General features: G+C 46.2%; 1 protein-coding gene across 1 annotated transcript in view; it reads left to right on the top strand.

Annotated features, from left to right (window-relative positions):
* LOC119387613 (retinal-specific phospholipid-transporting ATPase ABCA4) overlaps nt 1-27,143 on the top strand; it is a 170,278-nt gene that overhangs the window by 92,458 nt on the left and 50,677 nt on the right. Inside the window, exons 4-19 of the mRNA XM_049414207.1 lie at nt 551-680; nt 11,788-11,930; nt 12,660-12,787; nt 13,469-13,672; nt 14,538-14,719; nt 15,179-15,282; nt 16,089-16,147; nt 16,270-16,397; nt 17,252-17,385; nt 18,598-18,686; nt 18,776-18,925; nt 19,038-19,243; nt 19,374-19,519; nt 21,527-21,660; nt 23,004-23,195; nt 23,975-24,180. Of these exons, the coding sequence (XP_049270164.1) occupies nt 551-680; nt 11,788-11,930; nt 12,660-12,787; nt 13,469-13,672; nt 14,538-14,719; nt 15,179-15,282; nt 16,089-16,147; nt 16,270-16,397; nt 17,252-17,385; nt 18,598-18,686; nt 18,776-18,925; nt 19,038-19,243; nt 19,374-19,519; nt 21,527-21,660; nt 23,004-23,195; nt 23,975-24,180 (2,335 nt within the window). The remainder of the gene's footprint in view (nt 1-550; nt 681-11,787; nt 11,931-12,659; nt 12,788-13,468; nt 13,673-14,537; nt 14,720-15,178; nt 15,283-16,088; nt 16,148-16,269; nt 16,398-17,251; nt 17,386-18,597; nt 18,687-18,775; nt 18,926-19,037; nt 19,244-19,373; nt 19,520-21,526; nt 21,661-23,003; nt 23,196-23,974; nt 24,181-27,143) is intronic.

Raw genomic sequence — 27,143 nt, 5'->3', positions numbered from 1 at the left:
GCACATAACTACAGTTGCGTACGGTAGCCAGCGTGGCCGGACCCTGGCGGCCACCAAGTACTAAAATAAGCGCCAGAAGCGCACAGGAAATGACGTGGCCGTGTGTGGCCAATAGCGGCACAGAAATGGTCCCATGCATTGTAGGGGATATGTTTTGAAATCACGCGTTCCGGTATGCGCCTAGCTAGGAGGGAAGCGTCCAGTTGGTGCATGCCGGTTGATTGTTTTTGATTAAGACGTGAAAACACGGGAGATGCTAAATGAGCTCACGTGGGCTGGTTAGCGCATTACTCATAAGGGGAGAAAACAACGTTAAGAAAAGACAGAGGGCAGTAGCTAGTGTCACTATGCGTATCATTGTGCCCCCGCCCCCCCTTCTTTCTGGCGCCGCCCCAGATGTGAAAGATCCCAAGGCTCCGCCGCGATACCACTATCCGACATGGAGAGAGGTAAATAAAGGGAGTGTTGCAAAGCAACGCAGCTGCGCAATAATTAATCGTTAACTATATATCGTTTTGTAGAGCATGGAGAACGCTGGCTTGTGTCGCAGGTTACTACAACGCCCGGGCTCTGCCCAGCGCCGGCGGACTGCCCGTGCTGCAGTCTCTCATATGCAACGTAGACAACAAGTGCCTTAACAAATCTTCCTACGAGGAAATACCCACTTATCCTGGGTCAAGGTAAGCACGATACTATACGCTTTTCTTGCGTCGCTATTACTGCGATTGAATCTATAACGTTATCTAATATCTGTCACATAGGCTTTCATGGAAGCGCTAACGCCCTGGTATACATAAAGTCATTGACAAACTTCGTAGTTTTCCTTATTGCCAGAAGGTTGCATGCAAAAATAGTACCCGACATTGACTGCAGTTACACTAGACGGAGGCCAACAAGAAAAGTGGTCGTCCTTCCTTGCTTCCAGTTCTGCGAGACGTAGCGAGTAAAAGAAAGCAATAGAGGATACTGTCGCTGAATGGTTTCGTGGCAATGAAGTAACTGCCGCCGCTCACGTATGCCAAACGTTTCTGTTGGCTCCCGGCTAACTATAGCCAACGAAAAACGCGGAAATACGGGATACTTGGCCATTCCAACTCTCGCGAATTCTTGAAGCTTGAAAGAAGGAATAGACAAGGAGCACACACGAAGAAGTCGATTGCTGCGTATTTTTGTAGCGTTAGCTACACTGGCCTAGCCGAGCCAGTTTCGCGTGGCTCCTCAAGAGCTGTGCTGCGCATGCGCGAGGATCAGTGATGTCACACAGCTGGCGCATCGGAGCCGGCACCTCCCGCGCACTCCGCCACTGCCGCGCGCGACGCGCTACCGCAGGTCTGCGCTTTCCAGAGGAGTGACGTCGTAGCCGAGGTAGACGTACTGGCGCCTGCGCGCGCGCAGCTATTCGCCTTCGCTGTACAGTCGCCGTCTGACACTGCGCTGGAGCCGCTTGATAGCGCCTCTGACCGGCGTTTGCCAGTGTGGTTTAGCCATGGAGAAGGAGAGGGCAAATGCTGCTCAACGGCGCAGAAGAGCGGAGAAGCTTAACTCATCGGATGCCTGGCAAAATAAATATACATGTGCCACATAATATGTATACCATGTGTGTGTCATTGGAGCAGCAGTAAGCATGATAATCAAGCTAATCCTAGACAATCAGGTAAGCTAAGAACAATCAGCTGAACCTTTGCTAACGCTACGTTATCCTGGCATAGCCGAGCTAAGCCACAGCAATATTTTTTTGTGTGTATTGAAGGGACACCAAAGAGAAAAATGATTTGTTTCATATTAGTAAACCACTCTTTCGTAACTCCAAAATTACCACGCTCGCCGCGAGCAGACGCTTCGTGAGCGAGAAAACGTGCGAAAGGAAGTTGCAGCTGGCGACGCCACCTTGAAATTCCCTCACCAAGCGCCGTGACGTCGTAGATTTCGACGGCGTCTCCTAGGTCCTACGTATTCCCTAATCAGTAAAAATGAAGTACATTGTCCGCTGAGTGGGTCGCAGACTTTATATACCAAGTTTCAGAAAAGTTCGTTTAGACAACGTCACCAAAATACGAAAAATACACTTTGAAATCCCCTGAAGTCACGTGCGGAGATTTCGGCGCGAAAGTTAAAAATGAAACTTTGGCCTTGATTTTCTCCTCTATTAATAAACCTATGATGGTAAAATTAACGAAATGAGAGTTCTCAGAGTACAATTTATCAATCTAAACCGATTCACTGTATCACTTTAATGTCCCTTTAACGCGATAAAGAGCTCTTTCCGCAGAAATTCCGGTCTCGGTGTCGGCGTCGTTGGTAGTGAGCGAAAAATCAGCGTTGTCCGTGAGCGGAAATTCGAGATAGACGCAAATAAAATAACTAATAAGAAAGGTTTGGTTCGAGTGGGGAATCGAACCCAGGACTTCTGCGTGGTAAGAAGGTGTTCTACCACAGAGTGACGCCGTACTTGAAGCTGTTTCGAGAAAAAAAAAACGCTATACGAATGGCATGCGGTGCGAGGAGTCTGCTTAACGCATGTAGTAATACTGCGTGGAAGAAGCGTAGAACCTCGTCAGACGTCAAAACACGTGAACGGCGCAATGAGTGGTTGGTGTCTAAGGCCCATCAATTTACAAAGCGCGCAGACATAATTAATAAACATTATCAGCAGCAGCATCAACAAAGTGCGCGGGAGTGTCGGTGCGCGTGTTGCCTTACGGACGCGTAGTGGGTGCTATACTAATTCGCAAAAGGAAGAATTATGGCGCAACTTGGAGTTGGCATGTCTAGGATAGGTTGAAACGGTCGCTTTATACGCCCACAGACGTTTCTTTCCTAGCGGCACGGCTGAGGAGTCCACCAAGAAGCAAAGCGAGGCTAGCGATTGAGAAGACGTTGCAAACGGAGCCCGATTACGCTATCGCGTCCTACTCTTGATGGCGAATCTCAAGCGTCGTCCAAGTTTCGCAGTCATGACTGGGCCTTAGAAAGGCAGCACAGGGAATCCGGGTAGTTCGCACATGGACACTGTGAATGGGGCCAAATATGACTGGACACGCCTAGATTGAATCATCTTGAAAAGCCTCCGTGCTAGATCTAGTTATACATCAGAGTTCGGGTGCCTATACAAAATAGCTTTAATTTTTGACTGCACAATAAACGTACCGCAAAAAAATAAATTAAGTTTCCCTTTTATCCTTTAAGCAAATGTCTACAAGTTAAAGAAAACGCTTGGAATGGTGCCGTTTAAATACCTGCTACAAAGTCGTTGCCGAGCTAGAGGCCGGATCTGCCAAAAGAAGCACTGATAGTCCTAGCAATGAACGCATGACGGACGGACGGAAAAAACTTTATTACGAAAAAAAAAAAAAACACATGCAAGGTTGCCGGCCCGAGCCACGGTGTAAGATATAAACACTTTAGGTGGGGACACTTCTCGGCTTGCTTACGAGACGCGATCGACCAGATAAAGTAACAACGGCGCGCGTCCGTAGGACCGCTGATGGCAGCGGATACCTATCGGCAAGCCAGCGCAACTTCAAAATAAAAAAAAGTTTTACGTACCGTTGCTATAGCAACCGGCGAGGTCGGTCGCAACGCCGGCGTTCTGCGAGCGTCGCGTTTGTCACTCTCGGAAAACACGCCGTGCGACCGCTTTAGTTGCTAGCGTGCCTTAGCCGCGTTCGCTGACCTGGCATTTTATCATTCCCGTTTACAAAATTAACTTGTGATGTGGTAAGCAGCCATGCAGGAAATTTGACGAAAGAAGGCGTCTACACAACGAGCGAATATGGGAAGAAAGTGTTTCGTTAGTGGTTGCCGGTCAGGTTACCCTCACTGTCAAGAAAAAGCAATTTTGTTCAATGTTCCTGCTGATCCCGAACGCCTCCAGGAATGGGCTCAAGCGATTCCCAGGAAGACCCGTATGCTCAGCACAAAGGATGCCGTCTGCAGCAAGCGCTTCACAGATGATATGATTCTGAAGAAAAGATACTTAGACCTCTGGACTATCAGCGCACATATCTAGGAGTCACCTATGCAACCCGTATCATGTCCCTGAAGCATCACCCATGCAAAACGCTTATAAATGATGTGTCTACAAAACAGCTATATGCAAACCGGCCCTCAATTGCCCCGCCGTTTCCGTTGGCAATAAAACCTGTTGCAGAAAAACTAGAAATTAATTTCGCGGATCTACAGAAAATTGACCATTCTGAAGCCGTTGCCCCTTGGAAGCACCGTCCGGTCTCTTGTGACTGGTCCTTTAAAGACTTTAAAAAGAAAACTTGTCCAAATGCGCTAATTGAGCAACATTTTTTGGCCCTTGAGCACAAATATCGTTCAACCGCCTTCTTCTCTGATGGATCAAAGTCCTCAACATCTGTATCCTGTGCAGCCTATGGCCAAAACTTCTCCAGCACCAAGACCTTACATACACATACCAGCATTTTTACGGCTGAAGCGTTTGGAATACTGCTAATTATTGAGCACATTATACAACATAAGATACAAAGGTCTATAGTGTACACAGATTCCTTAAGCGTAGTTACAGCCTTGTCCTGTGGCAAGTACAGCAAAAACACTGTTTTCAACAAGCTCCTTAATACTATCAATGCAGCCTATAACTTAAACCTTTCTATAGTTTTATGCTGGGTGCCAGGTCACTCTGGGATCGCAGGCAATGAAATAGTGGACAAGAATGCCCGAGAAGCAGCTAGTCGGCACACTATAGATGTAAATTCTGTTCCTGGTGTGGACTTAAAACCTGTTGTACGGAGAGCGCTACGTAGACACTGGCAAGCTGAATGGGACAAACAAGTCGAGAACAAGCTCCATCTAGTAAAACCACAAATAACAAAACCTATCCCACAAAAACTCAGCAGATTCACCGAAGTCACCCTAGCACGGCTCAGGATAGGCCACACCTATGCCACACATAAACACCTCCTGACAGGCAGTGATCCACCGACTTGTATACACTGTGCAGAGAATCTAACCATTCTGCATGTCCTAATTGAATGTCCCGCGCTTCACCAAGAGCGACTGACCCATTTTAGGGAACTTTACCGCTATCATATTCCACCTCATCCCGCGCTATTCTTATCACTCGACCCAATGTTTAACCATAAGCGACTTCTTAAATACCTAGAGAAAATCAAGTTTTTAGAAACGGTATCATTCCATCCTAGTCACCAGGCTGGGCCTCACATGTGAGGTACAGCCTGTTGCCGTGCGTGTCGAAATACGTCCGAGCCCTCGCAGTTCTTGCGCAGGCAAGAATTCGGCAGTGAGGTACTTGGACCTTGCTGACTCATTTACCGCGAGAACCTGCAGCCAACGATATCAAGGCCTGGTAATGGAATAGATATTCATTTTAGGACACCGTAGTTATATATGTTTTATAGATATGCCCTTGTACAGCAATTATAATAACCAGTGATTTTAAATAACTAAACTGAAACTATGACACTTGTACTGGCGCTCTTTGGCCTTAGATGCCCTTGCGCCAATAAAACGTAATAATAATAAATAATAAAAGATACTTAGAGCTTGCAGGAGAAGTCCTGCTCGACGTGCCGAAAAGAAGCGTTCTTTCGGAAGATGCAATCCCTTGCATTTTTCCGTCTTCTCCCGTACAGCCTTCTTCGGAGTCCAGGAAAAGAAAGACACCTACTACAGGTCACCCACCACCACTACCAAAGGCCAGAAAGAAATACTGCAAGTTTGCGGCAGCTTCGAAACTTCAGGAAAACCCTGCAATGGCTTTAGCGCAAGAGGGGGACAGTGAAGTATCGCCTGAAACTATGTTTAATGACAGTTCCGGAAACGTTGTGATGAGAGGAAACGCCACAGCTTCAAGTAAGCAGTTTGCAGCTGAGATGCTGGCAAGCGAAGATGAAGTGGGCACCGAAAGTTTCTTTTCAGGAGTGTGCTTAGACCCTTCAAACGCCGACTTGCCAAGCTCTGATCATACACTGCGTGACTCCGGTCAGCATTCTTTTCATTTTCTACAAGCTGGGGTTTCGTCATCTGGGAATCCGCTGTCAGTTAAGATACTCAATGTACAGCAAGTCAAGGACGCAACTTTCGCTCTCAGCACTTTCGTACTTGGTCGAAGAGTTGACTCCCCATTTATTCCCGAATCATGTGAATTGCGCTCTCCTGATGACTGGAGCGTTGTGAGTGAAGCCCTAAAATGTTTCGCTGAATGGAACATCTGCTCTGGTGGGCCACCACAGGAAAGATACACGAACGTGTACTTGAAATGTGGCTACGTGGATACATCCGGCGTTTGGCGTCATAATCGGTGCCCCATTTTTCAAACTGGAGAATCTCCTTGCACATTTTGTGATAGGCTGCACAGCGGGTGCACATGTACAGGAAGGAGAAGCGCAGACAAGAAAAACGAATCAGAATCCCGTTGAAGTCATCCATAAAAGATAAGGTAAATGCCTTACGAAAGCAACGCATTGCATGTTACAGGTCCAAGATGCAAGTGCTTAGGACCAAAAGAAAGCTTCTCCAGGAGTTAGTCTTGTCGTGACAAACTCACCGTACTAAGCGACAACTCGCTCAACGAAACGCTGACAAGAGCTTTCAGAGGCGCAGCAAATGCTAGTGAGAGAGTGCGTGGAAGCAGCCCGACACGAGTCAAGAAATGGCAGGAGGTACACAAACAACTGGCTCCTGTTGTGCTTACTGTTACACATTCGCTCACCGAGCGCCTATAGGTTTCTTAAAGAGAACGACGTCCTCCCCCTGCCATCAGTGAAAACTATCAGACGCTACATATGTACAGTTGACATGAAGTGCGGCTTTGACACAGACTTCTTCTCGGCACTGAAAAAGAAGTTGCAAACGAAGCCGACATTCTTCAGGCATGGAATGTTGTTGTTGGACGAGATGCAAGATAGAGAGTGCAAATGGCTTAATTCAAGGACTTTGAGCTATGATGGCCTCGTGGATCAAGGCGAACAGAACATGAAATCTAAAGATTTGGCCGACCATGCACTGGTGTTTATGTTCTGCCCGTTTACCGACAGCTACGCACAACCTGTGGCAGTCTTCGCTTCCAAAAACGCCACGCGAGGCACAGTGCTGTGCCAGTTGTTTTTGCAAACGATTGTGCTCCTTGAAGAAGCTGGAGCGTTCATTGACGGGGTCGTCTGCGATGGGGCAAGCACGACCCGTACCATGTGGAAGCACCTCGGCATCTCAGGTGATGTAGAGCGAGAGAAGAATTTCTTCGAACATCCTCTTGATGCTGAACGCAATGTGTACATGTTTTCAGACGTCCCGCATTTATTTAAATGCATCAGGAACAGGCTGCTGAAACAAAAGTACATGAAAGTGCACGGAAAGTGGGTGAAATGGTCTCACTACGTTTCGGTATTCAAAGAGGATGAGGTGCACAAAGGAGGCCTCAAGGTGTGCCCCAAAATTACTCAGCGTCATATCTGGCCAAGCAACGTGGACAAAATGCGCGTGAAATTCGCGACTCAAATTTTCAGTTCTTCCATGGCTGCTGGTATGAAGTACTACCAGGAACAAGGCAAAAGCAATCTGAGTGACTGCGAGGGAACCATTGAGTTTACAGTGCGACTCAATGATTTGTATGACGCCTTAAACCGACGGCACCCGGCGGAAGGAATTAAGCAAGGCAGCAGTGATATCAGGGTCCTGAAAGAAGGCTTGAAATGGCTGAACGAATGGGAAAAAGAGCTTTTTGATGGGCTAATTACTAAAGACATGTTTCTGGCAAGGACGACTGCTGAAGGACTTCGCGTCACATTGAAGTCCACAATCGATCTTTGCAACCATTTACTGAATGTGTGCAGCTTCCGATACGTTCTTACCGCTAAATTCAATCTGCACCCATTGGAATGCTTTTTCGGGAAAGTCCGTCAAGCAGCTGGTGAGAATGATCACCTTGACATGCCCACATTCATGCAGGTGTATAGAACGCTCAGTACATACACACTGCTGAAGCCACCTAAGTTCGGAAATTGCGAGGCAAGAGAAGATGCCCCCATTTTGGATTTCGCCTGCTTCAAATAAATCTTCAAAGGTGGTGAAAATTCATCTGAAAGGCAGCTCGAGGAACTTCGCGCGAAGTTGGATGGACTTATAGACACGGAATCGTGGGAATGTGAAGATGTTTTCCCTGCAAGTTCGACCACAGCCCAGTCAGTTGACTGCATAATTTATTACGTCTGTGGTTACCTGAGCCGGAAGCTTCAACCGATGTTCTCATGCTTAACCTGCAGGAGGTCACTCACCGTGTGTTCAAGCGTTGCACCGGAAGCTGCCCTTACGAACTCAAAGACGAAGGGAGGACTTACACACCCAAATCGCAGGCTGTACTCTGTGCTGAAGTCCGCGGAAGATTATTTTTCCAGCCACGCAGACGACCCCCACGTATTTTGGGACACAATTGAGCATGTCACTGAGCAGCAGTTGACATTTCCGTGCACTGAGCACAAGACAGACGCAGTTGCCAGAATCCTGCGCTACTACATTACTATGAGAATGCGGCAACACTGCAAGATGCAAGGCCGAAATGCGCCTAAAGAAAGCTGCAACAAAAAGAAAGAGGCAAGGCTTTGCAAGGTTTAGACTCCTCCTGTTGTTCTGTTCGGACATGTCTCGCCCTTACGGTGGTGTCACTTTCATGAGATTCAATGTATACATTCACTGTCTACGTCGTAAATGTGAATGAATAATTTTCGCTGCACGAACAGTTGTTTTATGTTTATGCTACGCAATGATACATTGGAATAAATAGCAGTTTTTCTGTTATAGACTTAGTGAGAAGTTTTTTCACAGGTCTTACGTTGTGCACTCGCTGTTTTTTGTGAGCTTGCTTCCAGTGGCGTTCTTAGAAAGGTGCGTTGATTATTCAATGCGAAAAAAAAAAAAACTATAGTATGTTCCCCCTGCACGGTAAGAGGCGATGGTGACAGCAGCGAGAAGATATGCGCAGTGGCCCACGTAAACGTCTCCTGCCCACTGTTAAGCTCACAGTCGTGAACGTTCCGCCGTATATTCGTCATTAGAACCGCAAAAATAGATTTCGGCGCAACACCAAACGGTACCTATGTAATGCACGCCAAACAATTTGTCTGAGTATCTAAGTTCTCGCTTCTCTCATACGAGCAATCACGCGTTCTTGTTCAAGTTCTGCTTTGCTGGTCATCAAAAGCATGTGTGTTCCCCCATGCTGTTAGCGCGCGCTGCCGTATATCTCACATCATGCCCCACATCCAGCTAGCCGATCCGAGTGCACTACCTACCATCAGCGAACGCACGAAAACCAGAGCATTTAGATAGAGAGCCGCAACATACGACATTTTGGAAGAGATGTCAATTATGCAAGTATCTGTTACGCCCCAAAAAAGTACTAAGTTTACTGGACGTGCGAGAACCAACTTCAAATAACGGCATGCTTTACATAGAGAAGCATGGAGACCGCGCATGCCGCGCGTCCCTAACCCCTCCTCATGCTTGGAGAGAAGAGTAATTAATTTTCACTCCTTGGTAGGAACAACGCCCATGTGTCACTAAACTCAAGTTTCCCGCGAAGGGCCGGATGTTATAGCAACGCCTCTGTCTGTCTTCAAGTTGCGTCTACTCGCCGATAGATATCCGCTGCGGTCAGCGGTCCGATGGACGCGCGTCGCTGTTACTTTATCTGGTCGATCGCGTCTCGCGAGTGTCCCCACCTAAAATGCATGTATCTTACACCGTGGCCCGAGCTCAGCCCACCCGGGCGGTGAGGCATAGCCTTTCCACCGCTGCCCGGGCCCGCTGGGTTGCTCACAGTTGTTCGTGTAGATCTGAGCTAGTCAGAGCACTTAGCCATCGCTCCTCGAGAAGGTCCGGTCCTATGTTGTCCTCTCTGTATATCCTGATCCGTGTGCATTTCCATAAGATATGTGCCATATCTGCGTGTTCGTGATTCCAGAGCATACAGCTCGCTTCTGGGTATTGTTTAGAATTTACTCTGTTTAAGTGTACTGGATTTGGGAACGTTCTGGTTTGCAATCTTCTCTAATCTGTTTCTTGAGATCTGTCTAATTGTTTGTGTGGTGGTGGGTATTCTTCTCGTTGCTGCTTATAGTGTGCCAGTATGTCGTGGTACGTGATGAGTCTGTCTCTGTCGTCTTGAATCGCTACTTCGTCATTGTCGCCTCCTCCGTCTTCCTCATCACCTCCACCGCAGTCATACCTCCTTCCGGGGTGGGTGAGGGGTGTCGGGCCGTCACTGACAGAGCCGCGGTGGGTTAGTTCTCGCGCGGTTCGGTGGACCTTCTCGTTGACGTTGGGAGGGATGCTCGGATCTTCTGTGTTGACCTCCCCCATGTGTGCCGGGATCCATTTGAGGTATTTGGGTGTAATTTGGCCGTTCCGGAAGTCTTCTGCTTTGCGGTTCAGGATTTTGGCTGCTTCGGTGGAGACCCATCCCTTTGTGAAGTTTCTAATGGCCGTCTTGGAATCACTGATTATTGTTCTGTCTTGTTTTCGATCATTGATTACGGCCAATGCAATTGCCGTTTCTTCCGCTGCTTCTGATGATCTGGTCCTTACGGAGCCCGTTGTCACAGTCTTCCCTTCGTGTCTACGACCGCCATTGCGAAGAGGGAGCCGCTGACAACATCAGTATTGATGTCCAGGTTTCGGGGATAACGGGCGGCGTCTACAAAAAGCACCCCCTCCCGCGCGCCGTGGTTTTTGAGGATCGTTTTCGTGCGGCATTTTCTTCTCTCGAAGTTGTGTACGGGGTGCATATTCTTCGGGATGTTTTCCGTGATTATTGCGGATACGACGTCCGGGTGAATCTGCATCTTGGGGCCCCTCATTCCGTGGTAGTTTATGGAGATCTTTTCCATGATTTCTCTGCCAGCCTTGGTTCCGGACAATATTTCGAGTTGCGCTATCCTCTGTGCTTCAGCGATCTCGTCCAGCGTGTTATGAACGCATGAAATAAAGATCCCCGCCGAATCTCTTTTGTGGGTTGTTCAGAGAGGTCTTTTGCCTGCTGGAACCCTTCTTTGCTGATTCATTCAACGAGCAATACGCATTCAACGAGCATCGTGGCTATAACGCCCAGCTGAGAGTAGTTGGTAAGCCCGAATGACGTGTTATGCTCGCCTATTCACACAGCGAGATGACGTGTTCGGTTAAAAATTTAGCGTTTCATTTAACTTAGCCTCTCAGTGTTCGCCGCTGCGAGAACATCCGACGTCCGCGCAATTGTTTACTTACTTCTTTCGATATAGCTTGCATGCTTTAGATATTACGAGAGATGAAAAATTATTGAGCACGGGGTGTCGATGGAGACAACGTTTCGGCAACTGGTCTTGTCTTCTTCAAGGCAGCAAGCTTATTTAGATATTGCAAGCAGTTTACGAGGTGTCGCGTTGGCGGTGTATGTGCTATGTGACTTCACTAAAATCCGTTGGAAAAGCTTGAAACGACGAATAACTTAATGCAGATTGCCAGGAAAAACGAGAAGCGTGGATACTAGCCGCGCCGTTCACCGTCGACTCGTACCGGCATGCGCAAGAACTTTTCGTGTTCAATCTTCTAACCTTTCTTTTTTTTTGACGTATGCTGTTAACATTGGCCTATTTTATAAGAAAACCTAATGTTTGCTGCCTTTCCGCTCTCCTTCCCATCCTCCATGATGGCTTAAAAGTGGAATACGTCTTTGTTTTTGTTCTTCTTGAATAACCCTGGCTTATCCGTGTAACCGGGAAAACATTGCAATGAGGGTGCTACCTTCCGTTCTCTTCTACATTACAGGATAAACGAGCTAGTCCAAGATTTATCACCGCTGCTTCAAGATGAAAGTATATTGTCCGTTATCAAGTCGCTACCTGTGCTGGCCGATCTCCTCAGGCCTTTGGAGGCCCTGTTTCAAGACGAGACGACGCAGAAGCTCCTCGGTAATTATCTGTAATTGTTGACGGCCTATGTAGATTCTCACCGAAATGTATCAAAATGTTACAGAAAAGAATGAGCGACTTCCGCTCTTTCCCAATACAAAAGCGTTACAGAGTATACATGACCTCCATTTTGGTTCACTTCTTACAATATCTGGGCACCGAGCAGTGCCACAATACAATAATCGCGAAAGGTGTACGGAAGAACCAGGCTTGAACGCTGTAAAGCGTTCGTCACACCGCGTCTATTGCCTCCTGCATTGTACTGGGTAATCACTATTTAATTGCTATGTACTACGCACCAATTTCTTTCTGCATATTTGTTTTCTTGAAGCCGTCAATAGACTATGCTTCCTCTTCGCCATCGCTGAGTAAAGCGATTCCAAGGCCAGACAACAGAGTACTCGCTTTTCAATGCACTTGCATAATGCAATGCACTTGCATCATGCAACAGAGTACTGGCTTCACTGTAGTTGCACCATGCAGTACATTCATTGCATGGTGCGTTCTGCCCTAAGTGAGGAGCGCTGGCGCGTGGTGGGCTTTCCAAGAAATGCCCACTAAAGACTGCTAGTGAACCGTGTCGCAGACAGCGGAGCACGTCAGATCACAGGATTAATTTCCAGTCGCGAGTCTGTTTCCTCCGCGAACGTCCATCAACATATATAGACGTTATCGCATTGCCACTGCGCTGGGCAACGGGCCATCTCACTTCATTGGCCTTCTTTACAGGAAAGGGACTTCCCCTGACGGACGTCATCGGCAACAAGCGGTACGCACGAAGCGTCCTGCTTAGCCACACGAATATGACTCCCGAAACGGTGGACGCGCTTTTGGAGTCACGTGTCAACGTTCCTGCTGTAAGTATGTTCACGTAGTACATTTCACGGACGTCGCGCAGTTTGTCAGTGCTAACGAAGAAAGTAGCGCCGCACCCCGTCCGCATTAATAGCAGCTGTCCTTGTGTATTGTATTTTCTCGAGAAGTATTCGTTGCCGCATTAACATCTAAAGGCGGCTAACAAACGATACATTTGTTTATGAAGCTATGAAAGCAGGATAGCGATGTGCCCGGAACAGCCAAAAATTGAACTAACGCAATGTAATAATGAAGAGACTCGGGCTTCAGTCAGAAATGGCACCAAAAACTGCAACATCAGCGTGTCTACTCTTCAGTTAAACGTTAAAGGCTCCATTATGCGATTCTTTCGTTGCTTAATACGTCTACAATGCATCGGTCGAGTAATCAGTTGAAACCACCGTGTGCCGTGAGACAGACAGACAATAAACTTTACTAGGACCCTGAGGGGCGACTCGGAAAGCCCCCTTTACAGGGGAGGAGCCACCGCGGACAGCTCGATGTGTCATGAGAGAAAACAAAAACTAACTCTGACATTAGAACTAACTCTGAAAAACTAACTCTGACATTTCAGCCAATCCTGATGCTGAACATATGATTAGCCACAATATTATTAGTCACAATATGAAAAGCGCAGGCGCCCGTCCGAACCTTTTTTATTCAGGCCCTAATATTTTTTGCAGGTCCTACATGTTCTCGGATCCGGTATGAAACAGAAGAGCAGCCGAGAATGCAATGTCGACACGCTATCATCGTATATCATGCTAGAGGACGCTGACATGCTACAAGCAGTCGCTGCCTCACTGTGCTCCATGTCCAGCGAACAACAGGAGAACCTCATGAAGGAACTGCAGTCCGTATTCGACTACGGGAAAGTCATGAACCTGGTAAGTGCGTACGTATGTCTCAGTGACACTACGGGCCAGCGACACCTGCCGGTATTTTGTAGCATAAAGATGGTTGGTTAGTTTATGGCAGAGGTCTCAAGCTCACCTAAGGTAGCGAGGCCGCAGTCACGAAATTTAGTCCCGCAAAGGCCGGGCAAGAAGGTTGCAATGGGGGAGGATGTGCAAAATGTCAGCTAAAGGTTGTTATTTGAAAGGCGTCCTTTCCCATATCTCATATATAAGTCATTCCTGAAGGGGATTTGGCCCCAGGATTCGAAACACATATCTATACCGATGTGCAGAATGCATAAAATCTGGACGACGATTCTGAAATACAGAGTTCTTGTTTCACGGTTACGTTTTAACACATGGTGACCGCGTGACGTGCCCCACCAAAAAGACGCTTGAGACCGGTCATGGTTGTGACGCTCATGAACGCACTCACTGGGCCACCGCAGTGGCTGTCGCATAAAGAATGATATAACCTGTATATTTTATAGCGTGCCGAAATCTAAAACGCTTATTTTGCGTATTGGCGTTTGCCGAAAGACACTAAATGTATGCGATGATGCCAGGTATGTCAAAACGCACAGACCAGTATGATGTCAGTTGTTCCCGACTAATAAAGCATATATTTTTGCTCATTTAGCGAGCATACATAATCGTCAGTTAAACTGTTGTTGAATTCGATTGCTCGGGGATGGCTAGGTGGGCTATAGTTGGTATTGCATTTTCATGAAATTTTTGACCGTGAATAGACGACGCTCAAAATTTTGTATGAAAGTTCCATTGCTCGCCTCTTCGTTCAAAATGCTGAGTAAGCACGTTGCAACGAGCTTAAGCTGTGCGCCTATTCTTGAAACAGGTGTCGCAAGTCGTGAAAAGCCTGGGACTCGACGAATTCAGCCTCTCCATGGAGAAGGTCGGCGGCATGGTAACGGCTTTCGGCAGCATCAGCGAACAGATGCCCAGTGATTTCTCGGGAAGCCTCGAGGCACTCCGCGCTCTCATTCAGGACTTTACCGACCAGCAGCTCAACGTCGACCTGTAAGCGTCCTACACTTCTTGGCGCTTTTAATGCGATAGATATCGCTTGAGAGAGAGAGAGAGAGAGAGTGTGCGTGTGTGTGTGTGTGTGTGTGTGTGTGTGTGTGTGTGTGTGTGTGTGTGTGTGTGTGTGTGTGTGTGTGTGTGTGTGTGTGTGTGTGTGTGTGTGTGTGTGTGTGTGTGTGTGTGTGTGTGTGTGTGTGTGTGTGTGTGTGTGTGTGTGTGTGTGTGTGTGTGTGTGTGTGTGTGTGTGTGTGTGTGTGTGTGTGTGTGTGTGTGTGTGTGTGTGTGTGTGTGTGTGAAATATACCCTCCAGCAATGACGCATCCGTGAACGACGCTTTGCTACATTAACATTAACTTTGAACTACTGTAAGTGTGCTGAAGACAGTCTTTATGACAGCGGTCTTAAGGAAAATTTTTAACTATTTCCGTTATTTTGACTCGGCCTTTCTTTCAGGTTGAAAGCGGTTTGGGATGACGTCGGGCAGGTCGTGCCAAGCCCAGAAAAAGAACTAGTGAACACCATCATGGAATGGATATCGGGAAGCGCAGATCGCACTGGTAATCCATGCATGCCGTCTATTCGCTTTGTAGTGTCTCGTGTAAATTAATGCTAACGCAGCCATTTTAAATGTTCTAGTTGACGACCTTGCCAGCAAATGCATCATAACATCAGCCCACATTTTTTTCTCTTTCTTTGTTAGCTTCCTAACTAGCATCGCCTAAGTAACGTATTGGTGTCTACTTGACGGGCAAGCAACCATTGCCTGCCAACATTAATGATGTAGTGACTGACGTTGACGACGGTCGTTATTGCTTGCTGCTGTCACGTTCATAATGGCACAAGCGACATTTTTTTTTCTTATATTGAATAAACCTTTGTTGTTTGTTTGGTGTTTTTTTATGACGTGGCTACTCGCCCGAGATCAGTCACCCATCTACATTTATGCCGAAAGCACTGTGAAGTGAGAAACAGGCCCAATTTTTTCCTGTGTAAAGGCTTTCTTTTTTTTTTTTTACACTGCCTAAGTTCACTGGTGCTAGTTGAGAAATACGCCAGATACTGTCAGAAAACGCCGCGTTCATAGGTGCCGAAGCACTTCGGTGCTTGGATGATAGCGAGTGCGCTGCCTGCGCCATTTGCCTGCCTTGGCTTCGCCGTCATGCTTCCTGCGGGGATAATGTCGGAATATTATTAACAAGGCTTTTCATGCTGGATACCCTGCACCAGCAGTCTTCAATGCGAAATCACAACTTTTCCACTTGAGAACGATGTTACGAAAAAATTACATGCGTAATAGTGTTTTCATTATTTCTTTTCGTATTTTGTGACTGGCATACAATTCTTGTCTCCTTATTTCTTAAAGGTCCTCCCAACTACGGTTTAGACACTAGTACTTCTACGAGCACCCCACCTAGTCGAGAGGTAAGTTCGTCTTTTTATTTCTTGTCGTTATCTCTCCAACGTTTTTATCTTGACGAAATCTATGCCTCATGAGAGCCTGTCGGTTATTTACAACAAGTCACTCTCTTATTTCATTGAACTAGGGCACCCTAGGAAATGTCCTCAACACTGCCGTCAAGCTTGTCAACGACTTTCAGTCACCGAGCGGCTCTGGGTCAAAGGCCGGCCGCTTCTTTCATGCGCTCTTCGGCTTCGACAAGTCGACTACCATGTAAGTCATCGATCGAACGTTGTCACTGCAGCGCGCTCATAATGAAGTTTGTTTTCTGTGCATGTGCTCAATATACTCACTCACATTCTCAAGTAAGCACCAAACATTTCTAAGTGCTTATACCGTCACCTGCAATTGAAAGTCTTGCGGTCGATAGGCGTGCGCCGTTGACTCACTTATACATTTCTTCACTATAGTCGGATAGAACAATAGAAGTCCGCGGCATTTCCTCCTCAAAGGCGGATGCACACAAGCATGCACCAATGGGTACGCACTCTGGACTGAGCCGGACGGCCGGTGACCCCGCCTTCCAATAACTTTGCCGAGTGCATGAGTGGGACTATTTCTTTCGTCGCGGAGGCGATCGGCTGTCGCGCTTTGGTCACCTGGGTGGGGCTTCTCCGGACTTCTTAAGCAGCATCCGACTGTAGTGCCAGCACGACTACATTGGCGCATGGCTACATTGATATTCGTGCGCAGTGTGCTTCACTATAAAGAATGAGAGGAAAAGTTTCGCCGCAGTAACTACAAGCAGCGCAATAACTACTAGTCTACCACGGCGGGCAAGTGCCTTAGTTCTAAGTCTTGAATAACGCCGACAAAGCTGAGAAGGAACGCCGTAAACTATAAAGCACAGCAAAATAAATTTACAGCCAAATTTCTAAATGACGACTTTCTCATACCTAGGCTCGGGAGTGTCGCCACGTCTCATAATACGGCAAGTGAAGGTGCAACGTAAAACTCGGCTTGTTAGTTCAACTCACTTCCAAAGTTGCTTTAAGTCTCATTGTAATTATGGAATTCTACCTATTTGATTTCAGTTTATTTTGATTCTTTTCTTTTTCATTTCTCAGACAAGAAATGCTTGATGCCTTGGATGACCTAATGTCAACGAAACAGGAATCTTCAAGGCAAAGACGGACGAGGCAGGATGCGATGTACTACACGGCGAGACTGATCGGCATTGTGGTGGAGTTCATGCGAGCAGGTAAACCTCGTCGGCTGTAAAATGAGCTATTAACGAAATACCTAATCTGGTAGCCCATAATCGCCATTTTCTGTTGCGAGAACTAATCACGTAAAGAGCCACGAATCAGAAAACGATCTTTTTATTTTTATGCCAAAACTATGTTACGTACAGATGTTTCTGCCATAAACAATATATCACACAAATCAATCATAAAAAACGAGACTGGTGAAAATAGCTAGGCTTGGCAGCGCTGTCAGTGCTTTATAATTACATGTTATTTCACTGCAGCACAATCACATGTAAGTAGGAGACACTGAAATTTTTCGGCATCGTAAAAAAATTGGGGGACCCTTAAGCTTCGCCTTTAATAGTTGAACGCAATAGCGAAATCCGGCCCCTAGTGCGCACTTCAGCCACTAAGTGCATACTTATTAATATGTATTGTTACACACACACGCACACAGACACACACACACGCGCGCGCGCGAATGGTACATACAGGTTTTTGATCTAAAGCGAGTGTCGCATGGCCTGCAAGATACACGCCGCGCGCTCGCAATCTCGGAGGCCATGAAGAGTCTCACAATGCCTCACAGATGGCAGCACATTATCTAGCGTTTGCTGTTTGCTTGATCAACGCCTCCTCTGGAAAGCCGGCGTTGGCTTGATATGTTTTCCGCTAGATGGACATATAGTTGTCCATTCTTAGAGCTGTTTGAAAGTTCGTGTGTGTTTTTAGCGGCGACGGCTGCACTATCCCGGCCTTTTTCGACGTAGTTTGATGGCCTCTTAAATGCGCCTACAAATCGCCGAATGGCTCGTTTTCGTCGTGACACCTGTCGAACAAAATGCGTTAAGGAGACTCCTTCCACTATACATGGCATATATGTAGTGTTTTTTTCCGAAGCAGCTGAGAGTGACATCGTGGCTTTGTGGTAGGACACCTGCTTGCCACGTGAACGGCCCGGGTTCGATTCTCAATGGGACCGAAAATTTTATTCTTTATTTTATTTGCTTCTTTCTCGATTTTTCGCTCACAGACGATTTTTCGCTCACAACCAACGGTGCCGACGCCGACGGTGGAATTTCTGCGACACGAGCTCTCTAACGCTATCGCGTTAAAACTAATATTGTCGACAGGTTTATGCTCAATGATTTTGTTATTCTGCATAAGATTCTGCGACTACAGTACGATATGCGCATGCGTCAACTATTCTTCTTTTTCTCTAGATTTACAGAATTCGCAGGAAGACGCTCGAAACGCCCTCTTTCCGCAAGTGCTAGAAACCCTGATAACGACTTTCTCATCGAATAAAAGGGTATTTAAATATCTCTTGTTCGTCGTCTAGAAGCGTTCGCAACATCTTCGCTTCCTCCGAGCTGCAATATGTATTTTTATTTCATTAAGGTCAACCGGATATTGTCGTCCAAGGGCATATTGAACGTGACCTGCACCGAGGACAAGTTTAAAACGACGTTTCGCGTCCCTGCTGCTTCAGATCAAATCAAGGACGTCCAAGTCTTCACATGTCACTTGCTGAGAGATATTGTCCCCGCAGTAAGTTTGCTCTTCGATCAGCATTTTGTACAACACAGGTTATCATCGGAGCATATCTGTATGGTGAATATTTTATCCAATTTGTTCACAACATATTCCTTCTCTTGTATAGTTTTTGAAAACTTTTCGGAACATATCTGCCGCTGCGGAAGAAAAAGACGACACGACGTGGAATCCTATGAATGTCAAGATATCGGACATCACCGGGCTTTTGAACAAGACTGTCAATATGAAGAGACTCGCGTACGACTGGTATGGCGTTTCCAAGGCTGAGGCAAAGTTTGAAAGCCATTGGAACTCAAAAACAAGAGAGGAAAGGTGGGTGATAACTTTAATTAGGCGGTTCAAAAAGATCCGCGAAATTACTTTTTTTTTCGGTGTGCGTCGAATTTGGTAGATGTACTTCACTGGCCTATCTGTATTTTACGATAAACACCTTGTTTTACAGGATTATCTCAGCTATGAAGATTGTTCAGACCGCCTCAAACTACGTCTCCCTTCAGCGGTTAAGGTACTGGAATGACTTTCTTGCCGTGTTTTACATGGCCGACCAAATAACAGATCTACTCAACCAGATGATGGGAGGTATTCTAGGTGAGCAGTATTTCATTTAATATATACTACTGCTCTATCTTTGTACTTTGGCGTCTTCCGCTACAGCATCAACGCACAATTTACACTGACTCATTAGGAAGGAAACTGTATAACGATGCCCTTACGTTTGAGCCACTTAAATAATGTGTTTCCTTAGTTGTCATTCTCTGTTAACGCCTGACGCTGTAAAAGCGATATCAAGCATGAAAACGTTTTAAGATGACGATATAGTAACGCTTCAGGTGACATAAAAAGAGGCGGATGCGGTACTTTTCCGGGCAGTTCTTCTAAATGAAGTAGATGTGCGCAGGACTACTCATACGCAACGAATCGCTTATGCGCATGCAGCATAAGCGGCGAAGGTTTCTTCTTTCTCTCTTTCTATCAACGTAGCGCATCCGTGGCAGTTAAGAAAGGGAAAATAGACAACCACCCGTTTGTAGCACGAAGCCACAAGGAAATCCATACGGATTTCTCAGAAATAAAGCCTTTTAGTTGCCGAAAAATTCGTCCTGGTCCGGGGTTCGAACCCGGGACCAACGTCTTTCCAAGGCGGTCGCTCTACCAATTAGCTAACCAGGAAGCTAGCAATTGGCAGCGCGAGGGCGAATTCATCGACAACTCGAAGCAACTGGACACATATTGCAAATCAGTTCTGCGGAATCCCGCAATTGGCGGAAGGGTCAAGAAAGGTTTTTTTTCCCTTTCTTAACCCTTCCGCTACCTTGCGGGATTCTTCAGAACTGCTTTGCAATCCGTGGCAGTATTGCTGAGGTTAGGAATGTGATTTGCGCTGGCGTGTTACTCTTTACATCCCTATTAAAGGGGTGTTCACACGGGGGAGAAATCCTCAGGGGTAGAACCGGGGATTGCGGATCACGTGACAAGACCTCACGAATTAGCGCGAGTGGGTGCGGAGGGACCGCGCCCACGCGCTAATCAGTGAGGTCTTGTCACGTGATCCGCAACCCCCGCTTCTACCCCCGAGGATTTCTCCGCCGTGTGAACACCCCTTATGTCGCGGGCGCTGCGACACAGGGATGCGGAGGCGCTTTCAACACAGGCCAGTGTGCAGGATGTCGCCACTGCCTTTAGGATACGAGCATTACAAGAAACAAAACAAAGACAACGTGTGAGGTGCCTGTTTTCCGATACCACAGAGCGTTGTTTTCTATTCAATGAGAAAAATATGGTGCGTATTTCGATAACAAGGGAAATGAGCAAGCGCCGAGTGCGTAGGCGCACGTAATTTGGAAAAGATCGTCCTATTATGGTGAAAATGAGAGTGTTTACATCTGAAAACGCGTCACTTAGGCTTAACGTTGTGCTTGGATAAACGTAATCTTCAGTCGCCATGCCAATGATAAACAGAATGTAACGAAAGTACAGGAATCCTGCCACAATTCACAAAACTGCCGACCCAAACGACCGCGCTGCCACGACTTCCTTATCTTTATGCGCCATAAGGACACTGGCACCGCAAAATAAATGCGAGTGCTACGCGAGGAGCAAGAAGCAGAGAGTTGGCGAGGCAACCATAGCGATGTATACGAGCTCGCACGCTGAATATCAGCCATGTCAGACAAAAGAAAAGTTGAGCAATGCCTGGCTCGCCGGTCATCTTGCTTTCTTTTATTCATTCCAAAGACCAGTCTTATACGAGATCAAAGTACTCGTCATTTCCGGCAGATTCACTACCCAGAAGACCCGACTGAAAGCACACATACTGACATACGGACTGTTGGAGCATCAAATAGTTTGGACGTTTCCCACAGTAAATGTCGCGCGAGACATTGCACGCTTCTCTCGATGCAGCACAGAGTGCAGAAGCTTCTCGCTTGTTCTCTATTCTGACAACACCGCAGTTTGTCGCTTCGTTTCATTAGTACACGATGTGCGAATAAAAAGCTAAGATGAACTTCCTCACCTATCGTAGGTACTTCTGTGGCTGTCTTTTGGTATAACCGCTTAAATATTTTATGGACTTTTGTTTCTTGTATGTTCCAGTGGAAGGCGGGGTCACTGTGCGCAACATAGCGCTGAACGTTCCCAGTATGAACGTTATTATTACTGAGATACTGGAATTCTTGCCTGATTTTATACGGATTGGGATGAAGGTCCTCCAAACTGACCTGGGAAATGTAAGTGTATGGCTGCATTTATGCCTATTTATATAGTATATAAGCCACGAAGACAAGATGTTACCCGGTATAGGTGTAAGACTTCTTTTTTGCTGAAACTAAATTGAAGGCATTAAATTGAATGACATTTCCTATAGCATAAATTATCACTGTAGACTAGATTCGTGCTGGTTATTCTGGCGAAAGACCACCCTTATGACTAAACATCTGTGTAAATATTACTTCTAACTTTCGATAGTAAGAAAATTTAGTTGTTCTTTCTGACTGGTGGATGCATGAGTAGAATGGGAGACAGGCGGGATGACGATAGCACCGATTCGGAAAGTAGTGTATAGAAATTCGTCGTTGTAATTTTCTTCGTTTATTTTTGGAAGCGACACCTATGAGCCAATATTGTCTGGACGGCTTGAAAAGGTCACATATTGTGTCTTCTGCCAACATTCCCAAATGACAATTTGTCAGTTCACAATCAATCAATCAATCAATCAATCAATCAATCAATCAATCAATCAATCAATCAATCAATAAATCAATCAATCAATCAATCAAGCCCGTGTGGATTTTATTGCGCATTGTATTCCATTATTCTTTACAAAAAGTGGCAGGAAATCAGGTGAAATCTGGCTATGAAGCATATAGAGATGTGTGCACTGCTGTTGTCGTCTTTATGACGTCGAAACCATATCAAGCTGCAGTTTTTATTTCCGGCTCCTTCTTTCTAAAAAGGAAATAAACTGAATTAGATTGACTTGAAGATACGTGGGCTTAGGGGAAAATTGACGCTAATTAAATCCAAATGTTAATGCCGTCTCAGACAACGAATTGCGATTGTGAAGTGCGTTCCGGGTACCACGAAATGACACGAAAATGCCCTATTTGGCCTTGACATGGCAAACAACCACTCCACTTTATAAACTTTCACGAAAAGCAAAACAACGAAAAGTACTTTTACCATAACAAACTTGAGGAGACGGCTATTTTAACAACGTAGATAAAGACGTCGCGATTAAAGTAACAAATCGATTTTTCGGTTTCCTGACTTATCATTAGTTAATAATAACTAAAAAGTGGCTAAGGTTTAATCCTTCTAAACGTAGTTGCCACGAGCGAAATGTCTATTTGGCTTAGTTTTGCAAAGACTATGCACACGGCGTTTCAGTGGTGGCTCAGGTTCAGGCGGCCCAAGGTCATTGCGACGCGATGAATGACTTTGGGAGATATCGAGTAGTAGAGTTTTCGCTCTAGAAATTATGTCACTGAAATGCTTCCGAGTCTCAAGAGGTATGCATTAACATTGAGATGGTGGCTTGCGCAATGCATCTTGCGGGATCTCTTTGTTGCAGCTCATTGAAAAACTGGAAGAGAACAAGGTGAAAAGGTTTTACGTGCCCTGCCAGAGCGGCAAGTTTGCCGACCTCTTGAGCGTGGGGAACACAGAAAGCTTGAGAAGACTCGAACAGAAGATGTGCCAACAAGTTCCTCTCCTCATGTCCGAGTTCTTCGCGGAACGCCACGTAGCTGCCATATCCACGATGGTACGTTTACCGCCGACCGACTGTTACTCTCCCGAAAGGCATACAAGACGATAAGGTCTTCGAAATGTTCAAGGATTCTGTTAGTGAAACATTTTAGAACTGAAGCCAAGGTGACATGCGGCAGTGACATTTCTTATATTCCTGTCGACTTTCACAGCGAACTTGAGAGTGCCACCAGAATCGCACTTGTCATTCTGAAAAATCACTCACAAGAACAAAAAAAAAAAAGAAAAGATAGACAGAAAAGAAGCGTCCGCGCTGATCTAACAAAAGTTCTGTAAGAGCCAAACGTTGCGAGAATATGGGGAACAGATATTAGATACTAGATATTATTTTCTGCATACGTAAGGAATAGAGGGTAACTGAGAAAGATTCACTATAAATTGTCAAATATAGCTTATTGTAAGCAGCAGCCGCTGCGGGGGCGGAGGAGGCGTTGGAAACACTGCGTCAACAATGGTAATATCGTAATCAAACCTCGTATGTTTATTGGAGAGCATGTGGAATAATGTACCATATGAGCTTAAGATTGATCACTTAAACGAGAGATTCGCAACAAAAAAGTTGCATTCGCAAGCAAAACAGAACAAGTTGTTACAAATGAAATGTTTGGAAGTTTGTATAGCGCAAGCGAATAGCGCGATAGAACGAGAGGCACACACATGGTGGGCACTGCATAAATCACGGAGTAATTGGAAGCCTAATTACATAAAATCTGTCATTCACTCTACAGGAAGGTAGAAGAAAGCAGTAACTAGACTATATCTTTCTTCTTCCAGGTCCAGAAAGTGAATCACGGTCAGGACGTTCCTTTCAGTTGGATCGCAATGGGTGGACGCTTGAACGCGTTGCTCAGAAATGTGGATGTACTCAGGGGCAAGAAGGTGTCGGCGTTTATGGACGTCTCCGCACTTCACGGACCTGCCATGAAGGACGCTCTCAAGCAGGCCAGGACTGCCTTCGGCGCCGACGACACCCCGGAAGGGTGCGTATATATAGATGTCATAGCGAAGTTTGTTGATCAATTTTAAAACGAGAGCACTTGTTTGGCAATCGCTACCCACTTTGCCCAGGCTCCATATCATGATCAGTAAGATGATCACGTAAACCAATATGGAAACCCTGGCCTCTACAAGAGGCATCGTACACGAGCTGGCAGCGTGATAAACGAGTATTTATCAAATATAGTAGGGGCCTCAAGCTCACCTCAGCTAGCGGGCTGCAGTCACGAAATTTAGTCCCATAAGTGCCGGGACAATGAAGATGGTGAGAGAGGTGGGAGGGGGAGTTTCATCAAAACTGTGACCTAACGTTTCGCATTTGAAAGAAATCTATCCATATATCGGTCATTTTTGAAGGGGATTTGACGTCAAGTTTCGAAACACATATCGATGCTGATTTCCATTGTTACTAAAATCTGGACGCCGATTCTGAAATATATAGAGAGTTTTCGTTCTACGGTGATGTGTCAACTCATAGTGGCCGTATAGAGTGCCTCACGAAAAAAAAATGTTTGAAACCAGTCCCGTCTCTTTAGCTTACCGGAACAAGGTGCTATTAGCTGCAATAGGCGAGAAAATAATGCGACTACTCCGTGAATGCGACTATTCCGTGTTAAGTCGCGGGCAGCGTGCGGCCCGCGGGCCCCGTGTTTGAAACCCCTGCTATATAGGTTCCACAGCAGTTGCTAAGGCTGTACAGTTTATGCGCGACAGTATAGTAGAAGAGCGTTACCGCACGATATATAGTGCTGTCATAGTAGCGAAGTACTCGCACGGCTGGCACATCAAGGGTTAGACGGTCTTCAGACACGCGCAGCCGCTTTACCGTATGGTAACTGCGGAAATGCCGTACCGTCATGGTCGGCACGTAGGGTTCTTATTCTAGGAGGCCTCTATTAACCATTTCCTCCATCTCATCAGGTTGCCGTACACAATAAGCAACTCGCGCGGGAAAGCTTTGACAAAAAAAAAAAAATTCACAGCATATCCCCGGGTGAATGATGAAGAGCTTGGGCGAAGCTCCTGAAGCAATCATGGTCACACCGTGAAATCTTCAGTGGTTTCGCCCAGCAGTAATCAAGGCGATAGCCCAGTACAACATCAAAGACGTGACAAGCACTGTATATATTTATACAAGAAATTTTATTAATCGTAAGTGGTAGCTAGACGTGGCTTCCGTTCCCCCTTCATTATAACGGCATTATGGTCGGTGAAGTGATGGATCGGTTATGGGTCGTAGTGGGATGTTTGCAAAGACGAAGTAGTGGGCAGTTTGCAAAGGATCGGTGATGGGCCGGTTATGCCTTACGCCGGACGCGTGACAAGGTTGGACTAAGAGGAGCTTCGCCCCTAAAAACTGCGTGCCGACCACGACGGTATACGGTATTTCCGTATGTACCGTATATGGTAAACCGGCACTGCTGAAACACTCTAATAAAGCAACGAAAGCAAACAAATGTCCTGTCACACTTCGTTCAATTGAGTCTAATTTCATTTAAGGTATGGATGTCGTGCGAGTTTTCTTGCATAGTTTAGACAATCAACGTAATGTGTTCTTCGGGAACATTTTACAGAATCTGTATGCCCCTGTAATGTAGAACTGAGCACCGCTTCCAAATCGAGCTCACATGTAGCAATTCTGCCGACCAAGGAGCGCAGTCAGTATGTGACTGCAAAGACGGTACAATGGAATTACCTGTTTCCTTCTATTACGCATTTCGTGCGTGTGGCTTTTTTACGCTCGCAATAGCGACACGTTTAGAGCGCGCGCGGTAACCCGGCGCCTACGAAAAGCATCATGTCTGGAGTATTTTTACTTGTTCCGCGAAGCATAAATGCACTGTTTATATTACGAGCATAGAAAGGCTGCGTGAGGTGACCTTCCGAGCTTCCTGTATTTCATCGCAGCATCACACTCGCGTGTGTGCATTACCTTGCGCGTGTGCATGCGTGCTTGAAACGTGTTCGCATACTTTTCTCGTGCTTCCGGGAAGGCACGCATTGGAACGGAGTATCGTGTATACCAAGGTGTCCCACGTGACACATTTCGCAGTCGTTGTGCAATTAGAACTAACGCCTTTTTACGCAGGTAGCCGCAACGTAATCTCTCCCTTGACACTGAGACGTAGTGCATACGTTCAACGTCATCGAGATCGAAGGCTTCCCTCGGCGGTGCTAGTGTTCTGCTTGTAGTTTAACAGATTAACGTTCTTTGCGCTTTAGACAACCGAGAGTTCGTGTCCGCATACGTGTATCGCTCTTGCGTAGCAGTTTACAAAATGCGAAAATATCAGTTCCGTCATTGAAGTACAGTTCGAAGCTTTCTTCGTAGCAGCACGGATGGGTGGGAACTCGGCGCTTGCATAAATAGGGGCCGTAGCACTTTCTCAGCAGAAGCCGCGATGCGTTACAGCCAGCATGCGTGTCGACGCAATCCACGAAATGTTGTCCCCTACCGGGCTTCCTCATTTCGCAATACGACCTACAAAAATTGCGTCAAGGCCACACTTTTTTCCTTGCAGTTTACGAAAACACTTTGCATATTTAGTGCCAAAGTCATTTCTTTCCCGTTTCTTCTTTAAAATGGCCATGAGGGGCTCTCAACGTTGAGCACGTACGCAATGCAGAGTGCACGAAACAGAGTACTATGACTGAAATGTAGTGTGTTGCGTACCATAAAATACTTTGAGGCCTTTGTATCACGGGCCAACTATTCACACACCGCATGTTACGTGTAATCATAAACAATAACGAAAATGTTCATTAATAGAAGACAACAGCAATATTTCAAAGAGCCAGCTCATCAAGGGATGAGTTGAGGTGTTCGGTTCTCAATATAGTTCACCTTGACTTCTTTTGCTGGCGAGATATAACTGTGACGATAAAAGTGTGCTTGAAAATGACGCACTGCATCCGTGGGCGCTTGTCAACCTATTTATTTTTATTT

The sequence above is a fragment of the Rhipicephalus sanguineus genome, chromosome 3 (assembly GCF_013339695.2).
Source record: "Rhipicephalus sanguineus isolate Rsan-2018 chromosome 3, BIME_Rsan_1.4, whole genome shotgun sequence".
Classification (NCBI taxonomy): Eukaryota; Metazoa; Arthropoda; class Arachnida; order Ixodida; family Ixodidae; genus Rhipicephalus; species Rhipicephalus sanguineus.
This window is presented reverse-complemented; position numbering and strand designations above follow the sequence as displayed.